General features: G+C 40.1%; 1 protein-coding gene across 7 annotated transcripts in view; it reads left to right on the forward strand.

The window, feature by feature from the left end:
- LOC135100848 (GTPase-activating protein skywalker-like) overlaps positions 1 to 18,914 on the forward strand; it is a 99,565-nt gene extending 80,651 nt beyond the window's left edge. For 3 of the 7 annotated variants that reach the window (XM_064004327.1, XM_064004324.1, XM_064004328.1), the window contains exons 2-14: positions 11,155 to 11,435; positions 11,549 to 11,662; positions 11,789 to 12,007; positions 13,063 to 13,213; positions 13,451 to 13,639; positions 13,906 to 14,030; positions 14,151 to 14,261; positions 14,373 to 14,543; positions 14,742 to 14,996; positions 15,850 to 15,936; positions 16,249 to 16,353; positions 16,565 to 16,857; positions 17,141 to 18,914. In XM_064004327.1, the coding sequence (XP_063860397.1) occupies positions 11,816 to 12,007; positions 13,063 to 13,213; positions 13,451 to 13,639; positions 13,906 to 14,030; positions 14,151 to 14,261; positions 14,373 to 14,543; positions 14,742 to 14,996; positions 15,850 to 15,936; positions 16,249 to 16,353; positions 16,565 to 16,857; positions 17,141 to 17,282 (1,821 nt within the window). In that variant the 5' untranslated portion in view covers positions 11,155 to 11,435; positions 11,549 to 11,662; positions 11,789 to 11,815 and the 3' untranslated portion in view covers positions 17,283 to 18,914. Of the gene's footprint in view, positions 1 to 8,480; positions 8,818 to 10,234; positions 10,296 to 10,848; positions 11,436 to 11,548; positions 11,663 to 11,788; positions 12,008 to 13,062; positions 13,214 to 13,450; positions 13,640 to 13,905; positions 14,031 to 14,150; positions 14,262 to 14,372; positions 14,544 to 14,741; positions 14,997 to 15,849; positions 15,937 to 16,248; positions 16,354 to 16,564; positions 16,858 to 17,140 lie in introns of those variants that run through there. The other 4 variants (XM_064004323.1, XM_064004321.1, XM_064004325.1 and 1 more) reach the window with 4 other exon arrangements.
- The last annotated feature ends 1,615 nt before the right edge of the window (positions 18,915 to 20,529 follow it).

Below are 20,529 nucleotides of genomic sequence, written 5' to 3' on the forward strand. Positions count from 1 at the left end.
GGTGGAGAGCAACGATGTAGCTTCTGTGTAGGATCTTCATCTTCTTTGGACTGTTGCTGTTATGGGTAGTCATAACGAATCTCCTCCTCCTCACTCTGTCTTCTCTTTCTTATACACCCGTCACCCGGATGTCTCCCTTCAGTGCAACTATAAACCTCTTCCGCCTTCCTAACAGATCCATTTCAGTAATCCCCTGCACGCACTTCTCATCTTTCCTCTTGAAGACAAGTACTCGACCAACATGGAGCCTTGCTCATCTATCGGTCAGGACACAATCTAGGCAGCATTACATCCATCATACAGCCCTCGCCGGAAGGAGAGTTTATGACGCGCACGCGCGCGCGCACACACACACACACACACACACACACACACACACACACACACACACACACACACACACACACACACACACACACACACACACACACACACACACAGTGTGTAGTCACCAGATACAGTCGCCCAAGTAATTGATTTCATGCTCTACAAAATACTTCAGACAGAAGAGCAGTATCAGACAATGCCCTTCCAATATAAAGTGGTTAATTGGTCCATATATTATTGATTTAAGTTTAATTCATTGTCATGGAATTCATCGGACTTTGTGACATTACCACTAGGCCTCAGCCCAGCAGTGCCTGGTCAAGCCATGACAACAGGCAGCCTTGAAGCGACTAGTACAAGAGATTACAGAGGACGAACAGACACCACAAGTTCTTATGCATAAATGCATACATGCATACGTGCGTGCGTGTGTGTGTGTGTGTGTGTGTGTGTGTGTGTGTGTGTGTGTGTGTGTGTGTGTGTGTGTGTGTGTGTGTGTAGACGCGAGCGACATGATCAAATAAAAAATGTTTCCGTAAATATTAACTGATCGGCCGGTGCAATGTTTCTGGCAGTGGCTACGTCATTAGTGTAAGCCTCCACAACAGCGGGGTCACGTGGCCTCGTTAGTCTGGTGCAAACAGTGATACATCAAGCCTCCTCGTGGAACATTTGTCTTCTTCCGGCTGCACGTGTTAGGGACACCACATCGGATCAACCTCGCCGTCATTTTGTCTCCTGTGTCTCCTGCCTCACTCATCCCACGCTTGCCTGCCATCATTGCACCCATAAAAAGACCTTCTCTTTGAGCTTCCTCTCCTCTTGCATGGTGGGTTATCTCCATCTTCATTCTCCCCACGTACTCATCTCCAGCATCCTCCTTCTCATGCACTCCTCCTCCTCATTACTCCATCTCTTTTCATCACATGAGCAAACCACCTCCGTCTCACCTACTAAGCTTTGTTCCTAAACTGACGCGCACTGTCGTATATGTGTGATGCCTTTACTCTTACAGCAGAACACTAATTAATATCATAAGGAATACAACTGGTCTTGGAATGGTGAGTGTGCATATGTATAAAATGATGAGCCGTGCAGCGAGGATGCTATCAATGTATGTGTGTACAGTTATGTCGTAGTCTTTGATCAGGAACAAGGATATTCAAATGATTTCCTCGTCCTTCGTGCTCGTTCGGCAGACTGATGTGTGTACTGCTGGTGGTGGCGGCTCTGCTGCTGTTGGTTTTGTTTCCATTTGACGTGAACACTTTTGAATTTTATTTATTATTTTTTTTTTTTCGTTACTTTATACCTTGTATCTTCTGTTGGATTTTGTCTTACCTGGTACAGAAGTTCGCATCCAGTTGATTAAATATAGAAGTGGAAGAGAAAGAGAAATCTAGACGTAGAAATAGACAAACAGACAGGCACATTAAAAGACACAAATAGACAGATAGAAATACAGACACGTGGTGACAACGAAATTAAAAGACAGAAAAACAAACGAAAGAAAAAGATATTAGAAAAAAAGTAATTGTAGAATAGGAAGAGAGAGAAATAGATACAGAAAAAGACAGACAGACAAAAAGAATGACAGAAACAAACAGACACACTGACACAAATAAAAAAATAAAAAATAAATAAATAAAAAGCCCATTGCACCATTTCGGCCTTCAATGGGTCACCACAGGCCAGACCACGCCTTCCCTTCCCACCCACCCCTTTCACCCCGTCCCCACCATTCCTCCTTCATTCACCCCCTCCCCAATACCCCCCAGCTTGTGATCGACGCGTGACTTCACCAGGCTTGTCTCCTTCTCTTCTCCCCTCCCCCCCACACCACATCACCTTTTTTATACTGTTTGTCTCCTTCTTCCCTCTCCCCTTCCTTCTCCTGCTCCTTCTCTCCTTTCCTCTCTTCCTCCATTCCTCTCTCTCTCCCTTCCTTGTTTGTCCTACCTCCTTCCTTGTTATAATTTCCTGTCATCACTTCCTCCTCCTCCTCCTCCTCCTCCTCCTCCTCCTCCTCCTCCTCCTCCTCCTCCTCCTCCTCCTCCTCCTCCTTACCTTCCCTTTCGCTGCTATTATGTTTGCTTTGATTTGCTAACTCCTCTCTCTTCCGCGTTCCCCTCCTCTCCCCTCTCCCCTCTTCCCCTGTCGTCCCCTGTTTCCTCTCCCCTCGTTCCCTTCTTCCCTTTCTCTTGCTTTTTATCGCTGTTTTGTCACGATCTCTCCTTGGCTTGCTGAGAGAGAGAGAGAGAGAGAGAGAGAGAGAGAGAGAGAGAGAGAGAGAGAGAGAGAGAGAGAGAGAGAGATCCTGTCATAAAAAAAAAGAAAAGAAAAGGAAGAAAAACTGGCCTGGATAGAGATGTACTACGTTTTAAGCAGATAATCTCGGGTATTAGCGAACAGAAATAGAGGTGGGAAGGTGAGGGAGGCGGTGATCATGTGGGCCAAGAGAGAGAGAGAGGTGATGTACTTTTGTTTTTCTATCCTTTGTCATTTTGCCACAAGCAGATCTGGTAACACTGCCACTGACTGAGGCTCGCACTCCCTCATTGGTTTACAGATGTACTATTTAAACCCTTTCATTGCCATATGCAGGAATGGATGTCAATGAAAGCACTGTACGAGATCTTCGAAACATTTACGAGAAAGGAAAGGGATTAAAAGGATAGATTTTTCAGTCTAGCCAGTATAATGTTTAGTTGATTGTACGACACAAAGAAATGCTTGAGTGGTTTATGATTTAATGAAAGATGTGATAAGTGCGGTAAATCAATTTCATTCTTACCTAAACCTTTATTTAATTGTAATATACAAGGTTATTTTCGTTTAGATAATCCAGTATCTTATAATTAAGGGTTTTGTTAAAGAAAATACAACGTTAGTTTGATGAACGTTTCACAACAAGACGGGAACACGTTGACCAGTCACCGTGTGAGAACATTCACCAAACAGCGAGTGAAAGCATCAATGGGTGGCAGTGTTACAATGCTCACAGGTTCTCAGATGATAAAATAATCGTGTCGGAGGTAGTGAGGCAGACTGTTGTTCCATTACAGACAGAACCAATGGATGGTTTTGTTAAGTGAAGTATTGAATGAGGAGTCTTATAATCTTTCCTTTCTCTCTCCCCAGCATTGCCTCCTCTTCTATTTACCCGCAGACTGCATTTTCACAGGAACTGCTGCGTGTAAGCTTAGTGGTTTCTTGCAACTTCCCTTTTCTTATGTTTTATGTTCGTATAACTAGCAACAAAGGAGAGAGAGAGAGAGAGAGAGAGAGAGAGAGAGAGAGAGAGAGAGAGAGAGAGAGAGAGAGAGAGAGAGGGGGGGGAGGGGGAAAGAAAGTTAAACCCAATAATTCCTTTATACTAACTCCAGGAAGAAATTAACGAAAAAAAAAAGTATAAAGAGGAAGAATGCATCTGCAGGGTGTAAGAAAATAGAAGACAGGAGCGAAGCAGGAAGAGGAGGAAGAGAAAGAACAGACTGATTGATTGATTTAAAGCACCAGAGGAGAGGAATGCAAAGTAGGAAGCGAGAATACAAGAATAAAGAAAGGGTAAAAACACCATGCAAACAAGAGGGACGTGAGGAGTGGAGAAGGTGAAGGCGTGCCGTAGGGCGGCAACAGGTAGCACGCACTTCATTACAGGTAGATGGGGCAGGTAATGGCGTGTGTCTGGCATTGTGAGTCATGCACTGTGTTTACCCCCGCCTCTCTCTCTCTCTCTCTCTCTCTCTCTCTCTCTCTCTCTCTCTCTCTCTCTCTCTCTCTGAGAAAGATGGAAGGGCGCGATAATTGTGGGTCTCGTGTGCACTCTCTCTCTCTCTCTCTCTCTCTCTCTCTCTCTCTCTCTCTCTCTCTCTCTCTCTCTCTCTCTCTCTCTCTCTCTCTCTCTCTCTCTCTCTCTCTCTCTTTCTCTGATATTTTTTGTAGAGGTGAACACATTCACGGGGCGCCCTTCGGTTTCTGTGACGTCATTCCCCTGTTTTGTGTAATGCTGCTGAGGAGACAATGGAATGGTGCGTGTTTGATGAGAGAGAGAGAGAGAGAGAGAGAGAGAGAGAGAGAGAGAGAGAGAGAGAGAGAGAGAGAGAGAGAGAGAGAGTGAGTGGCTTACGAGTGAAATACATCAATTGCCAATTATCATCTGACTGGCACTACCACCACCACCACCACCACCACCACCACCACCAGGCCACTGCAGGACAATGGCCTCTTCTAACTCGCAACTTTCTCCACTCCTCTCCGTCTCCTACGCATATACATATAGCTAGCCGCCCTGCCCATTCATCGCCACTCGCCTCGCCGCCAGCACACACACACACACACACACACACACACACACACACACACACACACACACACACACACACACACACACACACACACATCTTGGTTTCAGTCCTTCGTTGTCTCTGGAATCGTGACATTACTTTATATGTCTTTTTCTCTCTCTCTTCTTATTCTTCATGTTCTTGTTCTTGTTCTTGTTCTTCTTGTTTTCTTCTTCATTTCGTCCTCCTCCTCCTCCTCCTCCTCCTCCTCCTCCTCCTCCTCCTCCTCCTCCTCCTCCTCCTCCTCCTCCTCCTCCTACTATTACTACTACAACTACTACTATTACTACTACTACTACTACTACTACTACTACTACTACTACTACTACTACTACTAATAATAATAATAATAATAATAATAATAATAATAATAATAACTAATACTTTACATCCACTCTTTACAAATTACAATCTTTTCAACCCATTTCGATATCAAGCACCACCACCACCACCACCACCACCACCACCACCACCACCTTCACTCCTTCAAGCCTCAACATCCTCTGCTTCCCTTGGAACTCCCAGCGCAGTGTACCCATCAGCAGAAGGTTTAGTTTTGATTCGTCTTGCTGGGGTGTTTCGTCTAGGACTCTTAAGTGAAAGGGGTGCTGGCCGCCGTGGCCTTGAGATACCCTGTCGGCGTGGCGTGGCGTGGCGTTGTGGCGTGGTTTGGTGGAATGCCACACGACACCTTACCTTGGTCCCTGGCAACAAGAGGGCTCTGGAATAATGGTGCCTTGGGTTTGTGTTGCTTCAGTTTGCCTGTTATGTTGGATTTTGAGTTGTTAGTGTTAGATGAGTGGCGTATGACTCTTATGTACATATTCTCTCTCTCTCTCTCTCTCTCTCTCTCTCTCTCTCTCTCTCTCTCTCTCTCTCTCTCTCTCTCTCTCTCTCTCTCTCTCTCTCTCTCTCTCTCTCTCTCTCTCGTAAGGAAGTAAGTACAGTTCTTGACAATTATGGACGCCGGATGTTATTATTAAACCTGTAAATACCAAAGGACATTATCTCACGCCAGGCTAAATACTCTTACTTACAGGTACCTTTGTTGAAACTAGAAACCCCCTTCCTTGTTGTTGTTCTTCTTAGCCCCGTTAGAAGAACTCCCTGGTACACTGTTGTCTTGATCCCGTTAATAATCGCAATAAATACACGGTAAATACACGCAAATAGCTTACACCATCCGTTTGAGTTCCATTATTTTATATGTTGTCTACCGCATATGTTTGGTAAATTCACATATACTTCGGCTCGTTGTCTTTGCCCGTTAAGGAATCCATGGAAAAAAATAATAATGGTAATAATAAGTAAATAAATAACTTATATCGCTTCATGAGAACTTTAGTGCCTGTAATCTGTTGCGCTGTTCATAAGGTAAATTCACATTACTTTGTCCTTATGTATCTGTTATTGCCTTTTCTCTGCTAATAAACCTGATTAATATAATTTCTACCACTCCATTTGATATTTGTATGTATGCCTCTATGTATGTATGTATGTCGCTCATTTCACACTTGTACTTTGGGTCCCCTGTCCTCGTTAAGCCTCTGCTGCCTTCCTGTCGTCCAATTACCAGAAAATTTTTAACTCTTCCTCACCAGTAACAGTAAGGTACAAGCTGTTTCACTTGAGTAAACCCAGACGATACGAATGAGCGAAAATAAAACTGCGGGCTCTAACAGATTTGAATTCGTCGATCACTTCCTTTGCTTCGTGTGGTGTCTTTCGAGGTTACGCTCTAAACTCGCACCTGACTATATTATTAAGCTTGAGGGAAAGCTAATAAAGTCAAAAAAGCTTTAAGGAAAATCTGGAAAAAAGAGGAACGGGGAGAAAGAGAGTGATGCAGGTACTAAGAAAGAATGGAGTGGAAGAATGGAAAGAGGGAGAAATGTAGGAGGGGAAGCAGAATGTAAAAAAAAAAAAAAAAATGTCAGTGGCAAGATCTCGTCACAGCAATAAAACATTTTTACCTTATTTTTATTTTTGTTTTATTTTCATATTTATTTACTTTTATTTATTTATTTGTTTTTATTTTATCTATTTATTTACATATTCTATTTATTGATTGACTGATTTTATTTATTTGTTATTTATTTTCAATTACGAGTAGATAAGGAGAGGAAGAAAATATGAGGAAGAAGGCAAAGTTAGATTAGTGTTTGAATTCCACAACGTTCAAATTTGTATATTCTGTCACTGAGAAGGCGTGGCTTGGTGAGAGGGAGAAAATGTGAGGAGAAAGGCAGGGTGTTAAATAAAGATAAGGTAATGGAGAGCGACAGATAGACCAAACCTTCCTAAACTTTCTGCTTTGTTGTGTTGTATTGCAGTGTCTATCCTGATGCACTCTCAAAACTCACACAGCTTTGACCTCTCTCACTAGATCCTGCATGTCTATAACCTCTCACCAAAACCCTCACGTCTATAACCTCTCTCACAGCTCTGCCCTCTCACACCATATTCTGAAACATTTCCGCGCCGTACTTTCAAAAGGCTCTAGTTGAAGCTACACGAGTTTTAAGTGTATTTCTATGATGCTAATAACAGATTAATAACATTTCTACATTATTAACGGGAGAAGCACTCGTGAGAACCTGGCTAATCATCTCTGTGGCCTTTGAAAATAATCGATTTTGAGTACTGGCCTATGACCTCTCACATCTTCTAATTTTAACAAAGTTATTGCAAGTACCTCGCCTGCAGCAACTTCAAAGACCACGCCGTACTCTTGTAAAACTGCCCCGTCTTCCTATTTCGACCGTTCCTCATGTCTGCTTCGCCTCCCGTAAGAACCTCTCTCCCCGCCGCGTGTCGTTGATTTGAGGGTGCGCACATGGGACGGAAACTTCGAGGCCTTAGAAGATACACCCTTTGGAAAATAAGTCGTCTAGTCACAGGAGTCGCGTGAGTTTTCGTTTGTGTCAGGGAGGAAAATATTAAACCGGCTTTCTTTTGTTTCTTCTCTCTCTCTCTCTCTCTCTCTCTCTCTCTCTCTCTCTCTCTCTCTCTCTCTCTCACTCTCTCTCTCTCTCTCTCTCTCTCCTTTGGTTATTTTATGCGATAATGTGTGATGCCGTCATAATTTTTCCTCTCTTTCTTTCTTTCTTTCTTTCTTTCTTTCTTTCTTTCTTTCTTTCTTTCTCCTCCTCCTCCTCCTCCTCCTCCTCCTCCTCCTCCTCCTCCTCCTCCTCCTCCTCCTCCTTCTCCTCCTCCTTGTTCTATGTTTCTGGCGAAGGAATGAAGACGACGAATAATAATGTCTTGATTTGCTTTCATATCCTTCCGTGTAACCTTTCGGCGCGTCGTTTGTTATGAAACGTATGCAACTTTTCTTTTATGCATGCAAGTCTTTATTAGGAGCTGTCATTATGCTGGCGGGTGGTAGTTATGCCTGTCACGCTAAGATGAAACACACACACACACACACACACACACACACACACACACACACACACACACACACACACACACACGTAAAAGGATAAGAACTCGTTAGGTATGAGAGGAAAGTTAGCATGTCACATATATCAGATTGTATCTCTTACATTCCCTTTACAAAAAAAAAAAAAAAAATCTTACTTGTGTATTAGATTAACAAAACAATTCAACCTGTACATATCTTTACTCCCCTCCCTCTTCCCCTGCCCTGACACCAACAGCTTTCCCGCCCCCTCTACCCCGTCCTGGACCTGTTGATAGGCATTCCCGAAGCCTCCTCAGGTGAGCGTAGAAAGTGCATTGATGATAGCTCGCGTTGGCAACCCTATCGGCGAGGTGAGCGTATATAAAGAGACTCACCTGTGCGGCGGCTAGTTGTTGCACTTGTCTCGTTGCGTTCAGCACAGCACTGTCTTGCCTGAAAATGCGAGTGTGTTTCAATGAGGCGAGCTTTTCACTGCTAAGTCTTGTTATGAGCCGCTTGGATTATTGACAGCAAGAACGGAACACTGGCGACACGCATTTGTTGGTGGTGTATCGGTGACAGTGAGCGACAAACTTTACAAGCTACTACTGCAATTACTGCATACTGCGAGAGAGAGGCTCAATTACCGTTGGTTGTGTTCCAAGGAGAGAAAGGGGAAAGGAATTTGCGGAAACTAAAACTTCTTGAATATCGCAATCATGACAGTGGAAAATTGTGGTGAGTTGTCTCTACTACTACTACTACTACTACTACTACTACTACTACTACTACTACTACTACTACTACTACTACTACTACTACCACCACCACCACCATCACCACTACCACTATTACTGCTAGCTTCATATTCTTGCCTCTGTTATTATTATTATTATTAATATTATTATTATTATTATTATTATTATTATTATTATTATTATTATTATTATTATTATTTTAATCATCTGTTGTAAATATTAATGAAAACAAGGAAAATCATTATATTATTGTTGTATATAATCGGCATACTGCTGTGTATAATAACTTCCCAGTGAGAGAGGAAAGGAAGTTGTGCTTTTTTCATACCGATGTGGTATTTTTATAGTAAACAAGCGAGAGAGAGAGAGAGAGAGAGAGAGAGAGAGAGAGAGAGAGAGAGAGAGAGAGTTTTTATTGATGTAGCATGTACGTAGTTGTTTTTTGTCTTAACTCGTTTTTTTGCCTTCCTCTAATGCCGCGGTGAATGTGCAAGTCTTGGACAGCGGTCCGTCTCCGTCTAGCGAGGCTGAATGAAGGCAAATTCAGTCTTTCGTAACATTGTGTTTGTTTTTCTTTAGTCCGGCACCAAACCCGTAGCCATATCAAGCTAACATTTCTTTCTCTCTCCTCGCTTTTGGTGCTTGTGCTTCATATCCCCGCCCCCTTTCTCTCTACCCCCTCTCTCTCTCTCTCTCTCTCTCTCTCTCTCTCTCTCTCTCTCTCTCTCTCTCTCTCTCTCTCTCTCTCTCTCTCTCTCTCGATATCATTAATTTACATAATTATGTGAATAGGCATTTATCATCATTAGTATCATTCACTCGTGATCTACGCTGGCAAATTTAACAGTACCCTAGCAGTCATTTATTCGTGCTCGTGCCTGGCTTTATCTCTGTCAGACACCATCATTAACATCGTCAGCTTCTTTTCCTTCGGTTCATGCCCTTCTTCCATAATGCTGCGATTTATGGCACATCACAGCACACCTTGAAATCCAGCCTGGATGCTCTCTGCCATGTGGTGTGGTACAGGAAAGTCTGAGGAGCACGTTCTCGCTCCACTGATGCACAGACAAGAGAAAAGCTCAAGCCATGTGTAAACTAAATAAACTCAAAAAGCTTGACGTTTCGTACGGCAAATGTTGCCATATTTTATATATGCATCTGTTGCAAAAGTTCAAAACTTCCTTGCTTGTAGTCGTTGTCAGATTTTTCTGTATATTCCATCCTATTTAGTACAGTGATGTTCGATGTGTCAGAGGCGCACACCACGGTCTTTTTTCGCAGGATGAAATATTTGCATTCCACATCCAGCAACTTGACCAGTTGTTTAGCGAATCAGCAGGACAGACAGATAACGCGAAGAGGGCGGGGTCGTGGGTCCACACGGATTAGTTTGTGGAGTATGGCCGTAGCGATGGTGGTGTGTTGCTTGGCTGTGCACACTCTGGGTCGTGAAAGGTCCCCAGCCGAGAGAAAGTGACAGTGCGGCGCCGGGCGGAGCTTGCCACTGCCAACACAGTGCAGGACGCCAAGCCTACGTGACCACCATGGATCAAGCAGCACTGGTGCAAGGCCTCCGTCACCTCCACCGCAACCTGACTGATTCACTGATAGCGAGACGATGGATGTGTGACAGTCCCGTGACGCGAGTGTCCTTCGCCTGTCACTAAGTGTTCAAAGACATGCTTGTCTTGTAACCTAGATATGCCTCTCTCAGTTACCCATGGCCATGAGAGTAACATCAAGGAGAAGCCACAGTTACATATGAACCCATGCACTACTTACCTGCTGTGAAGCACTGCAATGGAAATTGTTTTGCTGCCGAGTGATACCATTTGTGTTTTCAATTAGCATTCAGACAGATGAGGAAGAATTTCTTATCATGGAATTAGTTGTATTAGGAGTAACAGTTAAGGCAGGAATGAGAGCAGTTTCATCAGTGGCATTATTTGCTTAGTTTTTCCAAAGTGATGCACATATAAATGTTTAAATATGGGCATTGTCTTTTCAGATACTAAAAAAATCACACTGAAAAGTGACAGACTGCGAAGTCAGAAGTTATTCCATAAACTATACAAACTACATATATACTAACAGAAAGACTGTTATGCAATCCTCTGAAGACTCCTTTTGTGACTCCCACCAATATCTGTTAATGTGTCACTTATATTGTCTTTTTATATGGTGTTAGCGTCAGTTTTATGAAGTGCTCTAACACCTTTTCCTAAAACCTTACTTCTTAGCAATCATACCCTTTAACTCTTCACAATGTTAACCTACGACCTCATCACTCATGTGTATCCTGCGGCCCTTGCAGCCAGCCGCTGCGTCTCCAGTCATGAGGGCGCCAGCCGGCCTCATCGACCACGGGTAAATTCATCCAAGAGGCCTCAGCACCTCATCAGGGGTCAACAGCACCAGCCTGGCAACCACTGGAAGAGCAGGAAACGTGATCAGCAACAGCAGGCTCACCAACAGCAATATATCTTTGTCTCCAACACCTGTGACACTGAACTTGAGGAGGAATATACACCTGACCCCTACTATGATGCTGGCAACAACAATCAAATTGACATCCTTAATCTCAATCATCTGAAAGTGAGTAGTAGTATTTGAGACATAATGCTGTGGATAGATTATGATAATTCTTCTATTTTGTGTTCATATTACAGTGATATTTTGAAAATAATATAATGCTTGAAAATTTTCAGGAAAAAGAACTCCGATCTGTTCACATCCCCGTCTCGGCCTATCCCAAGTCCCTGATCCAGTGGCCAGTAGATGGTTCAACCAAAAACAAGAGAATTTCTGAAGTAAAGAAACAGGTAAGGAATGATAACTCTTCATTATAATGACCATACTAGGTGTTATACTGTACAGGTTAAAAATTTATTATATACATATCTGGAGAGACTGAAGAATCATTGCTGATGTCATTGTATTCTCTGCAGGTTAAACTCCTTGGAAATTTGATCAAGATGACTGTAGGAGGAGCAGCTCATGCTGAGGCAGTCTCTGATGACAAGACTCCCACCAACCCTCCACCCTTCTCTGGACATGTTGACATGTCCAGAATCCCTGTCCATGACCTTGCACACTCTGCTGACGAGGCCACCATGGCAAAATGGAAAGATATTGAAGGGCAAATGAAACTTGGGAAAATAAAAGAGGTGTGTATGAGTAGGATAAGGATGCTGTAAAGAAAGATTCTATTATGCTATTTGCATATAATGAGATGTGTTCAGTCAACAAACCTGTAATATGAAATCAAATTATGTATTCATAAGAATGTAGGTGCCATTTTCCTGTATAGTTTTCAACCCTCCTTCAAGAGGGAGGTTTCAAGACACTTATCCACCAATTTTTGACCACTGCTTTGACCCTTTTATGGGACTGGCATTTCAGTGGGCATTTTTTTATTAGATTTTTGTTGTTGCCCTTGGCCAGTATCCTTCCAACATAAAAAAAAAAAAAAAACCTACTTATGTTTTGGGATAAGGAGACATACAATATAACAGATTGACTTGACCAAAGAATAGATAGAGCACCACCAGCAAGGATGGGTCAGTAGTGCTTAGGGGACTGAAGACAAGCATCACGCAGCTGGTGTCCTGATAGTGGCCAAGGCTATTTATCTCCACCATCAGTCACTGATGAACAATAATAAAGATCACATCCTTGTGCTGCAACAACTTCCTTAGTCTGAGAGAATTGTGAGAAGTTGGGTTCTCTGCATAAATGATCAGATCTTGTTAGAGAGATAACCTGGCCACACTCCTTATCACAGTCTATAAGTATCATTGATATAAGATGCAAATAATAATGATCTGATGTGTGATTCCCTGGAAGAACTGATTGTGAGCAGAAAACATGATTCTACAATTTACTATGTATATAGGAAAAAATTACTATTCACATTTTTACATGTATCTGGTAGAAAATGAGAGAAACTTGTTCATGATTACAGTCAAAGATGAAAATGTATGCATCTTTCATACAGATCTGAGTTGGAAAGATTACTTGAGGCTTGACAAGTTAGGAAACCAAGTTACCATGTGGTCTTAACATTTTCTATTGTGCTTTCACTATTAATGGGTTTTATCATATTTGTACAAATGGACCTATGATGTTTTTTTTTAAATATTTTAAACAATTGAGAGTTACTTTGTTGCTATGCCTCAGCTTTAGAATTTTCATAGTAATTTATCCATGTTTTCTTCCTCAGGCCAAACAAATGATTCGTGACTCAGACTGGAGTATAGGAAGCCCAGCACGGGAGGATTTGTGGAGGGAGCTGTGTCGTCACCATTCCCGAGAGAAAGACTTTGACGATCAGTATTACTGGGATACAGTGAAACAAATCTATGGTTCAACAGGTGAGAACACAGTAATATAAGCAAGACATGCTGGTGGATGCTGCTCTTCTTTTATTTGCCAACAGTATCCATTTAATAATAGAAAAATAAAATAAATAAAATTTAAAAAAACATGCAAAGTCCTATTGCAATATTAGCTGGACTTTTTCGAAAAATGTACATATTATAAATGTATAGGAGGAAAACATTGATTATTCATATTGTTCAGTTTATATTGATTTGATGTGGATCTTTCAGAACTGTCTGAGTGCATGGTACAACTACCTGCCTTCATTGATGCCAACCACAAAGTGTCTCACTCCCTGTCCCCGCGTGGAGTGACTGTGTGTGAGCGAATCATCTCCCTCATCTCTTTCAACCACCCAGCCATCACCTATGCCCCAGCCCTCTATGGCCTCACATCCCTGCTGCTGCACTACATGGAAGGTTTGTTATACTTGATGCTCCTTATCACCTGTACTTCTATTGATGTTTTAATGATAAAAGTAGAATTTTTGTTATAATACTTTGAAGTTATTTATTCACTGTAGTCTTAGTCCCTGATCTATAAATAAATATCCATAATAATCTCTATTGATTTTTCCATCTACTTAAAAATATATAAAAATACTGCATCAGATTGAGATAATATTGAAGTACCAAGCATTTGCTTTATAAGTTTTATCATTACTAAGAAAAATGTTAATTTCCAGAGGTGGATGCCTATTACTGTATCTCGGCCTTGGTGGGAGGATCCCAGAGCAAATTTCTATCACAAACCAAAATTGCCTATGAAGCGCAGTGGAGAGCAGCCATGATCCTTGGCAAGAAGCACATAGTATGTATAAATAATGTCTTGCCTAAGTCACAACAGTTCATGAAATTTGACAAACTATTAATGTTTTGTGTGTAAGGTAGCAATTAATTTCCATTTATGATTAATTTTAAATCTTTTCAGAGAGGAGCATTCTCCACATTGACAAAGTTTGGGGTTCCACAAGAACAGATAGAAGAAGCTTTCCAGAACTGGATGTGGTGGATCCTGTCAGCCTTGCCACTCACACACACAGTAAGGATGGATGATTAGCTGCAATTTTTTGTATCATGTATAATAACTAGAGATTTTATATATACTTTTTTGAGGTTAACTCAGAATTCTGATGTGTCTGTCGTTTCCCAGGTGCGTGTGATTGATTGCTATCTTTTTGAGGGTTCCAAAGTTCTCCTGCGAATTGCTTTAGCCATCTTCCATGTGTTTGTCAAGACACTAACTCATGACTCTTCAATGGTTGCCTCCCTTCCTTCACGGGGTCTCCATGAAACTCTTTACCATTTTTGCCAGAACATACAGGTATGTTAAACTTGCATCTCCTTAGGTTGTAAGAAGTGTGTCCTTTAAAAAAAAATAAATTGGATTAAAATAATATTATGGTCATAGGGTTTTTGACACTATTAAAAGCCATGACAGATTCTAAGCTAGAATAACAAAGTTATGCTTATAAAGATCATCATATTGATCTTGGGTTTTAAATCACCTTGACCCTTTCAGATTACCCCTCAGAAGCTCCTGAAAACTGCCTTTGGGATTCGTGGCTTCAGCAAATCTGAAATTACTAAAGTGGTTCTCCAGACTGAGATGTTTCTAAAGAGTCAGCGAACACTTGGAGGAGCCGGAGGAGGAACAGGGCAGATGAATCCTCCTGAAACACCTTCCCTCCATCGCTCAGTTTCCCTGGAAGGTCTCCCCACCTCAGAGACCCAGAGCAACATACAGATGATGTCTCACACACTCACCATCAAAGAGGTGAGTTGTCTAATGCCGGTGTTGGGCAATTGAAGGGTTTGGTTCAACTGCTCTGTGTTACTTATGCTGGGGAGCTTTTATTGGCAAAGGCTTTTAATATTATCTTTAATGCTTTGCTAAATTTCTGGGAGCCTCATCCCTAAAGGACAGCAACAACAGAAAATAACCCAATGATAGAATACTCATGTGTAATTCCTTTATGTCACTTCACACTTTTCTTGTAACACATTTCTGCTTCCATTCTCCTGTCATATGCTACTTACTGCTTAACCTCATTTATTCTTGGGTGATCTGTCTGCAGAAATTCTTACATGTGTTGATATTCTATATATTTAACTTTTCCTCTTTGTACTTCCATACATCTGAAACACATTGAACTTCATATTCCAGTCATTGTTATCATGAGTATTCTACACCAGATACTTATCTCCCTTGCTAACTTTGTCAGATACTCTTACATTGAATATCTGATCTGCATAACTCCATTCAAGAGTTGAATAACTCAACCAAATATCATGAACAACATAAATGTGTGAAACAACCATTGTCATAATACAAATATCATGCAGGTCAAAAGTTTCAGGTTCAGGTGGTATAACAGAATAATCTGATTCTTGACTTGATAAATATTCAGAATGTGTGTGTAAATATCTCTGGTTTTGTGATGCTTGGGCTGGTTTGGTATTTAAGATGTGGGGATTTTCTAACTTCTCTTGGGCCTTTTATATAAAACAGCTTACCTAACCATATAGTGTCTTGCATATTTGCTTATTAATTCCTTGTGCTCCAGTGCCTCAGAATCTGTGGTATTGATGGTGCTTCAATTTACCTCTCTTTGTGCATGCTACTAAAGGGATCTCGGTCTCCTGCCCCAAGAGTTCGGGCGATGGGACAGTACCCCATTAACAACGTCAAATCAGTGATCGTCTCTAAGGATGAGGTTTGTTGCTGTTCATAGAGATTGATAAATTTTTTCCTTGTGTTAAATGTACTCAGAATTGCAAGTTAAGGGTGTTAAGCTTATTTAATTTTATTACTTAGAATTTCAGTTAGTTATATAGTGGTAGATCTGTCAGGTTAATTTTATTTTGTATATAGTATAATTCTATTTTGCTTTACCATTTTAATCTGATAGTTAATATAGTAATGAGAGATGGCCTTGCTATTTATGAAACTATTTTTTCCTGTCATTGTGTTGCAGGCATATTCTGAATGTCTTCTCTAATTGATTCTCCTATTTTTTAACCATCAGCTGTTGACATTGTGGTCTTGGCTGCCTATGAGGATGACAATGTACCAACCAACTCTGATCTATACAACTGAGGAACATGGCTGCTCACTCACCACCTTCTTCCAGGTGAGCACACGGAGTGCAGGACCACCACAAGTTGTACATAGTCTAAAAACCATCAATTCAGCAAATGCTTATGGAAATTCATCTTTAAAATGCTGATATGAGTATGATATAAATTATCTGAAATTAAGCTGTTTAACTGGTGTAGCTATTTAGATGGCAGCATCATATACTTCAAAATGCCACATTACAATTTTATTCTTTCCATGAACAGCGAGCAGAAAAATATGAGCCCACACTTCTCTGCATCCGCACCACAGACGACTATGTGTTTGGGGCTTACTGCTCCACAGCCTGGGCTCAAAGACACTGTAAAGATGAGTTTGGAAACTGGCAGACATACTTTGGGACAGGAGAGACATTCTTGTTCTCCCTTCGACCTACTGTTGCTAAATACCAGTGGGTGGGAATCTCAAGGCAGCAGGATGATGCTGCTGTGTCTTCAGTGGAGCATTGTGCTGAACTCTTCATGCATGCTGACAATAACATGATCACCATTGGTGGAGGGTAGGTACTTTAATTTAAATTATAATAAATTTAATGCCTAAAAGGCACATTTCAAGCATTTTCATCATCTTTCTTATATCAGTAATGAATATAAAAAGGATATCAAATAGTATAATAGTATGTTTTTATTTATGTGTTAAATTCATTCTTATTTTACATTACGATTCTTTCCTTGTCTCACATTTAGTAAAGTGTTTGTTTAAATAAGCAATAAAATCATAATAATGATATGAATGCACAATCATTCATTCCATAATTTAATTCATGGCTCTGATTTTCTCAGGAATGGTCAGGGAATCATGCTGGACCATGAGTTGCGTTACGGCAAAACAGAACCTTGCCAGACCTTTGACAATCCTCCACTGGTACCCAATGGAGACTTTGAGGTGAAGGTCATTGAAGTTTATAGCTTGGCAAACTTATAAAAGTATTGGTTTATTAACTTAACAGTTTTGTCTGTCTTACATTTTTAGTACTATATGTATCTAGTTTCAACTAACTAAAGGTAAAAGATCAATATGAATTGATATTCATCTATTTTGAATTGTTACCAATTATTATGAAGTTTACATATCACATTTACAGTTTGGTATTAAGTATGTGTTTAGTAGTGGTATGTGAATGTTATTAGATGCCACAGTGTATTTGATTTATACTCATTTCATGTACTAGACTGCCAAATGGTGTGTCTTGGGGGAGCTGCTGTGAGTGTGTTACTTACTCAGTGAACCAGCTGTTGTGAAGGGATTTACAATGCCCTCTCATGACAGATATACAATCCTAGTCATATATTTATATACACAGTACCATTGATGAAACGGGATGGACTTCACAGAGTATTTAGTTTGCTTTACTTGTGATGAGAAGACAAGTGCACTGTACTATGGAGTAGAATCTCATGAGAGTTTGAGTTAGGTTAGATGAAAAAGCAATAACTGTAAACGTAGGGAGCAGTTGTGAGCATCACTGCCTCTTATCAACAATCTGAGTGTTTCATGTATAACAAATGTTTTACGTATTCAACAGTGACCTTATCATTGTGCTGCATGGATGTATTTTGCTTCAACTTTTAAGTGCAAAAAAAAAGAAGAAAAATGTTAATCAAAAAGCAGTGTATATTGTACAATTATTTGCCTTATAGTGCAAATATCTCATCACACATAGTTCCTTTGTTTATTGTAAGGGTGTATTACGGAGATTATCATGTTCTGTGAATCATAACGTCCTTAATTAGAACTTAAAGCATACTTTTAAGATATAAGACCAATTATTTCTGCTCCCCACTGCAAGTCCTTAGTTCATGTAGAAGCAAAAACCATTCTAACCTGGAACTATTAAGATCTCATCTCTGCATTTCATCAGATAAGGATATACATTATTCATCTGAATTTAAGACAAAATTACATTACTCTAATTACATTTATTAGGAAAGCTGAAGTTCACAACAGAAATGTTAAATCATTGCTTTGTTTTCCTAGTCCTGAAGCCATAAAACGATCCCATAATGTTTTCAGAGGAACATGAGAATCTTTGCATGTCCAACATTACACTATACTTAATCCATTTACTAATTCAGATTTCACCAGTAATTCTTGATATTGCCTTTTTTCCAATGTGTAGTATAGCTAGCTTGGTGTTTTTTGTGTCATGCACGGTTTGTGAGTCAGTATCTGAGTGTTAAGTGTTAGTGGGGATAAAAGTCATTGTGATAAATTGTGATGTAGTGTGTGGCTAGCTATTGAATCAGTTCAAATTAAAGTATAATGTATGCTGTTATATTATTTTGAAAATAGAGTTTGTATAAAGGAAATATTTTCATATTAATGTCTGCCAGACTTTGTTAGAGATTTAAGTTTCCATTAAAAACACATATGCCATAACACCAGAATCTCTTTTGTTGTTCTATTTTATACTTAAGGATTATGTTGATAAGTTTGTAGATAAAATGCTAATGGCCAGTAAGTTATAATATTGTCGTAAACAGACAGTTTCCGACAATCATGTTTTACCAATTGTTATATTGTTTTGTAGCAAAGGAAATAAAGGGTGTGAAAATATTTTTTTTCATGTTAATATCATTTTTAAAACCAGGATAATTATTTCTATTTTAACAAGACATCTTTTCTACAGAAAGAAATGGAAGCATAACTTCAAAAGAGAGTTGATTGTGTACAGCACTTGACATTCGTTCATAAAGCTTGTTTTATAATCATATGTAATTCTCAACTTCTACTCAGTCCTTTGTATGTAACTGGCTAATCACAGTAATCTACCATGATCTGTAGAAGTTGGTAGTATAGTAGAATGAAATTAAGATTTCATCCTACTTTTACTTTGTTATTTGGAAAATATATCAATTTCAATGTGGTTAGATTGTGAGTCCAGAACCACTGAGAGTGTGTCACTACTTCACTAATCAACAATATGACTACAGTGGTTGCAGTACAATTAATCATGAAATTTCATAACTTTTATGAAATTCTTAATTACTTTTAAGTTTCTGTATGAGACTTAACCTGTCAGATAATTTGTCAAGGAGTTTATAGTTCCTGTCAAAACCATCAAAATTACAGCTGACATGAAGGACAAAATACAAATACTTTAGTCTACTCGCTGGTAGAGAAATTATGCAGGAAGAATGCTACTAATGACTGATATGTTTCATGTGTGTGAAGGGAAAATTGTAAACACTAAAGCATGGCACCTGTTTCACCCTACACCTGAGGTAAGGATTTTCTTGCTGAGAGGATTTATTTTAGAATTATCATGCATTAAAAGAAAAAGTGAAGCAAATTGTGTTAGACTAGATGCATAGTAATACTTTGGAAAGCAATGGTATTCACTCATTGGAGGTGAGTGAGTTATGTGTTAGGTAAGAGAGAGAGAGAGAGAGATGTAAAATATATGTGTATCATAGGATCACTAGCAGGAGTCATAAGAGGGAGAAATGCGTCTCTGGATATAAAGACAGATTTAAGGAATAATATTCTCCTGCCAACATTGACACATGGATCAGAGAACCTGAGCGTGTGGTAGGGCACAATCGAATGCATGTTCTGTGGAAATGCGTTGTCTCTAAAGAGTATGTTGAGTGACAAGATAGGAGGGTGAGAGCGATGAGAAATGTGATGTCAGTGACCAAGCAAGTGATATAATTACAGAGTGGCGCCATGAATAAAAAAGAACACTCTGAGATGATATGACGGTCATATTGTGAGGGTGGATAGTGAGGAGTTTGAAAAAAAAAAAAATGAATATGTGAGTGAAGTTGAAAGAGCTGATAGGAGAGGAAGGCTACTTAAAAGGCGAAGAGGTAGGGTAACGGAATACATGGAGAATAATTAATTACCCAAAGATTTGGCTATGTTACGTAAAGTTGTTCATACACTTAACGATATATAATCGTATATATTCCTTAAAATATGAGGTAATATCCAACGAATAAGTTGGACATTGATATAAAGCTAGTGATAAAGAAACATCTCTCTCTCTCTCTCTCTCTCTCTCTCTCTCTCTCTCTCTCTCTCTCTCTCTCTCTCTCTCTCTCTCTCTCTCTCTCTCGGCACCAATATTTCTATTGAAAAAAATTGCTTATCATTGATGTAAAGCTATACATTTATACATATGTGCGAATATTGTATGCAGGTATTCGTTGTATTTGCGTCTAGCAAA

Source organism: Scylla paramamosain, chromosome 5 (genome assembly GCF_035594125.1).
Source record: "Scylla paramamosain isolate STU-SP2022 chromosome 5, ASM3559412v1, whole genome shotgun sequence".
NCBI lineage: Eukaryota > Metazoa > Arthropoda > Malacostraca > Decapoda > Portunidae > Scylla > Scylla paramamosain.